The sequence below is a fragment of the Orycteropus afer genome, unplaced genomic scaffold, assembly GCF_000298275.1.
Source record: "Orycteropus afer afer isolate SDZICR_OR568_19922 unplaced genomic scaffold, OryAfe1.0 scaffold00323, whole genome shotgun sequence".
Classification (NCBI taxonomy): Eukaryota; Metazoa; Chordata; class Mammalia; order Tubulidentata; family Orycteropodidae; genus Orycteropus; species Orycteropus afer.
Window position 1 is genome coordinate 1492844 of NW_006921910.1, and position 4522 is coordinate 1497365.

Here is a 4522-nt window from a genome sequence, read left to right on the forward strand (position 1 = left end):
AATGTACCAAACAGTGTTTCTTTGCTATTCATAAGGTTTTCCCTGGCCAATTCTTTCCGAAGTGGACGGCCTCTTCCTTCTTCCTAGTCTGTCTCAGTCTATAAACTGGCTGTTACCTATGCACCAGCTGTGGGAATGAGTTCAGTTCCACACCTGAAGGGTAACCAAGGGGCACAGTCTTGAGGGTTCCACCAGTCTCTATTTGACCAATCAACCTGGTCTTTTTTATAGTTTTGAATTTTGTTGCATATTTTTCTTCTACTCTATACAGGACTTTCTAATGTGATCCCTTTTAGAGTAGTTGGTAGGGGCAGCTGGGTCCTATCTAGTTCTCTTGGTGTTAGGGTCATTGAGGCTGAGGTTCATATGGCCCCTTAGTCCTTTGGACTAATTGTTTCCAAGTATCTTTTATTTTCTTCAGTCTTCTTTGTTCTGAATGGGGAGAAACCAGTAGGTACCCTGGATGGCCTCTTGCAAGCTTTTAAGACTCAAAGTTGGTATTCTTCAAAGTAGGATGTAGAACATTGTCTTTGTGGACTATATTGTCCCAATTGACCTTGATTTTTTTTTTTCTTTTAGCAGCTCTTAAGATCACAAGTTTTATTTTTTTTCCTGAGGATAGATTCTGATTGTACACTATAGTGCAATTTTTATTTAATATACATTGTGAAACTCTGCATTTTAACTAATACACAAAGTGGTTGCTACATTAAAGAAATTTACTATATTGATAGTAGAGTATTCTCGTGTAGATATCTGTCTCCTGTTTTGATATATATGAGATGTTAATCACAATTTCCTTTTTCTAATGGAAAATCTTTTATGTTTTACAGGGGATCTTTCCTGCAAATTACATTCACTTGAAAAAGGCAATTGTCAGTAATAGGGGGTGAGTAGCTGGCCTTTCTAAATTTATTTACAATTTTTCTAGGCTGCATTTATTTTTGTTTAATAGACTATGACATTACTTTCTGGAAAAAAAATACATCCTGTATCATGTATAATTCTGAGGAAATCCCTTTTGCTTAAAATAATAACATTAATCTATTTTTCTGTATATGGAAGAAGCAACTTTGTTGGTGTGAATTTTTTTTTTTTTTTTCTTAATATACCATTTGGAGAATAATCATTGATAGAAATGGTAGAGGTAAATATGTCATTTTTTTTTTCTAAATGTCAAAATAAGTGGGACTTTTTAAATCTTTTTTTTTTTTTTGGCAAGTAAATATTGAATAAACAACATACTTTAAGGATAAAAAATAGTATACAAAGGGTATGATCACAATTGTGAAAAAAATAAAACACACTTTTGCATAGAAAAGAGACAAAAATAAATATATCAAAATGTTAAAATATCTTTGTATTTGAAAAAGTCATTTTTTAATTCTTTATTTTTACCTATTTTTAAAAATAATATAAAATTGTTATTTAAAAATTGTCATTTTAAAGCATAAATATAAAGTCTGTACAGTTTTCAAGTATGATAGCTTTTTGTGTCAGAAATAATATTTTTGACCAGAAGATGAATAAGCATCTGCATAATCTTCTGATCCATCGGGGTTTAATCAAGAAAACATAAACTACATGGATCATTTTAAGAGCTGGTATTTAATGTAAGGAATTGTTTATACATGTTTGAGGATCTCAAGAGGAAATAATGATGTAACCCAGAGACAATAACTGCAAAAGACAGCCTATATTCTCATGACTGGGAATACAGAAGATACGGGTCTGGGATAAACAGAATCTAGGAGCTTGGACAGGGAGCCTAGTTATGAAACAGTGACAGCAAGCACTGGAGCTCAGACATTTGAGGAGGGTACATCACATGGTTGCTTCTGGTCTATATGAGAAAAGGCAATGAGGCTGTTTCTGCAAATGCCAAAAGAAGCTGGAGGCTGGAACCAGTTGCTATTAGTGGGAAAATGTTCACAAGAATAGCACTGCCAGTGTTCCCAATCAGGGGGCGTCTTGGTGAAACAGCTACAGTGTACATTCCTAGGTGAAGAGTCTGCAAGTGAGTCTGTTTCACTTGCCTCTTCCAGGTGGGAAGTGTGGGACTGAATCTCCACAGCTGCGCTCCTGGATGGGGAGTTTCATGGTGAGTCTGCAAGAGCTGCAGCTCCCAAGTGGGGAATCTGAGACTGGAGCTCCATAGCTGATGCTTCCAGTAGAGGAATCTCTTGGTAAATCTGAGACAGCTGCTGTTTCCAGGTGGGCAATCTGGTGTTAGAATTCTAAAGCCAGCACTTCCAGGCAGGGAGCCTTATGGTGACTCTAACACATGTTGCTCCCTGGAGGGGAATTTCCTGCTGGACTGCACAGTGTTGCTACCAGCTGATATGTCTGTCTGGTGTTGGAGTAGCACAGGTGATACATCCAGACAAGGATTCTCATGGAGAATCTGCAACAACTGCTGCTTACAGGTGAGGGTCTGGTGGTAAATTGGTGATAGCTGGTGAACCCAGACAGAGAATCTGGTCCTGGAGTAGTGCAGCCAGCATCCCCAGTCAGGAAGCCTATTGGTGAAGTGACCATACTAGGCATTCCAAGGCATAGTCTGGGGTGGGAACAGTACAGCCAGCACCCTTGGACAGGGAGCTTAGTTGTGAAACTATGACAGCAAGCACACCCAGGCAGTGAGACCAGTAGTGAAGTGTCATCACAGGTGCACCAAAGTGAAGATTAAGGTGTTGAAGTGGAGATCTTCAGCTTTCAACAGTTTATGACAACAATAGTAATACTGAAGAAGAGCAAAGCCTGGGGAAGGGAAAGAAGCTAATGTCCATAGTTACCACAATATAACAGTTAAATGTCCCCTTTTCAACAAAAAGTAACAAGATACATGAGGAAATGGGAAAAGATGGCTCATGCACAGTATCAAAATAAAGTGACAAAATTTATCTTTGTGGAAGAACAGATAGTGTACTTACTAGACAAAGATTTTAAAGCAATATATATAGCCAAAGAGATAAAGGAAAACACAATGAAATAAAGACAAAGAAAATGATACAGGAATAAGACAATTTCAGTAAAGTAATAGAAATTTTTAAAACAGAACTAAATGGAAATACTAAAACTGAAAAGTATAATAACAGAAATAAATTCACTGGAGGTGCTCAACAGCAGATTTGAATTGACAGAAGAAAAAAAAAAAAAAAAACAGTTGTCGTATAGTGAATTACTTAATGATGGCCCTTCTAGACACAGTCTTTGTAACCCCACCAAATGGCTGGGTGGGACTATGCAGATGAGGTACTTGTGGTTCATCAAGGAGATTGGATAGCTTGGTAATAATGTAAATAAAGTACTTGACACTTTTGTGGGGGTGAGACCATATAAATAAGGTGTATGGAACCCTAACAAGGGGATTGGTCTGTTTTGCCATCCTGCTAGGCTTGAAATGATCAATACCAGAGGTGGAGAGGAGGACCTCATGATCATCAAAAAGAGATGGGAGCAGAATACATTCTTTGGATTCAAGATTCTTGCACTGTCAATCTCCTTGACCTGGGAGACAGAGAGAGTTGTAACACTGGAGACAGTGAGAGATAGTCCATAGCAATGGTAGAGAAATGGCAACAGCAGAACCAAGAGACCAGCAGGAGACTGACAGGAGAAATTGTGGTGGGCTTCATGGTCCATGGAGCAAGAAATCAATTTTTAGGCAAGAGGCTTGCTGACAAGGTGAGGTTCCTCCAGGGACTTGGTGGAGTTAGGTTTGCCAACCTATGAAGCTAGAACTGAGCATCTTTGAGCAGAGGCTTACTGATGGAGTGGAGTACTTCTGGGCACATATTTGCAGAGTTAAAATAGCTTTGTAACACTTTTCCTGAGCAGTGCAGAGGCCAAGCCAAGGGGCTTAGGGCCAGAGAGAGACTTGCCAAAGAGTGCTATGGGAGGCATGGTGGATGTCAGAATTGGCAAAAAGGTTGGAGGGTGGAGGCATGTCTGGCCTTTGCCTCATAGGAATCAGCCTTAGGCTGTTGATGCATATAATGAGTCTCTCTCCAAATGAGTGAATTTGAAGACAAGGCAGTTGACATTATTGAGTCTGAGAAGCAAAAAGAAGAAGAAAACAGAACAGAACCTAAGGAACCTGTGTGACACACTGTCAAGTGGATAATGAGTGAAATCTTCCTAAATCTGATGAAAGACATGAATCCATATATCCAAGAAGCTTAATGAGCTCCACGTAGGATAAACCAAAGGTAGACAGACCAAGACATAATCATTCTTGAAAATCAGAGAGAAAATTTTGAAAGCAGTAAGAAGGAAGTAAATTATCACATACAAGTGTATTCAATAACATTCATTGCCAATTTCTCCTGAGAAACCATGGAGGCAAGAAGCCAATGTTGTTAAGTGCTGTCAAGTCGTTTCCGACTCATAGTGACCCCATGCACAGCAGACCAAAACACTGCCCGATCCTGCGCCAGCCCCACAATCCCTGCTATACTTGAGCCCATCATCGCAGCCACCGTGTCAATCCATCTCGTTGAAGGCCTCCCCCTCTTTCGTC

The 4522-nt window shown here is 39.3% G+C and overlaps 1 protein-coding gene across 1 annotated transcript in view; it reads left to right on the forward strand.

The window, feature by feature from the left end:
* DOCK3 (dedicator of cytokinesis 3) overlaps nt 1-4522 on the forward strand; it is a 738119-nt gene that overhangs the window by 166886 nt on the left and 566711 nt on the right. The window contains exon 4 of the mRNA XM_007952017.2: nt 834-889. Within this exon, the coding sequence (XP_007950208.2) occupies nt 834-889 (56 nt within the window). The remainder of the gene's footprint in view (nt 1-833; nt 890-4522) is intronic.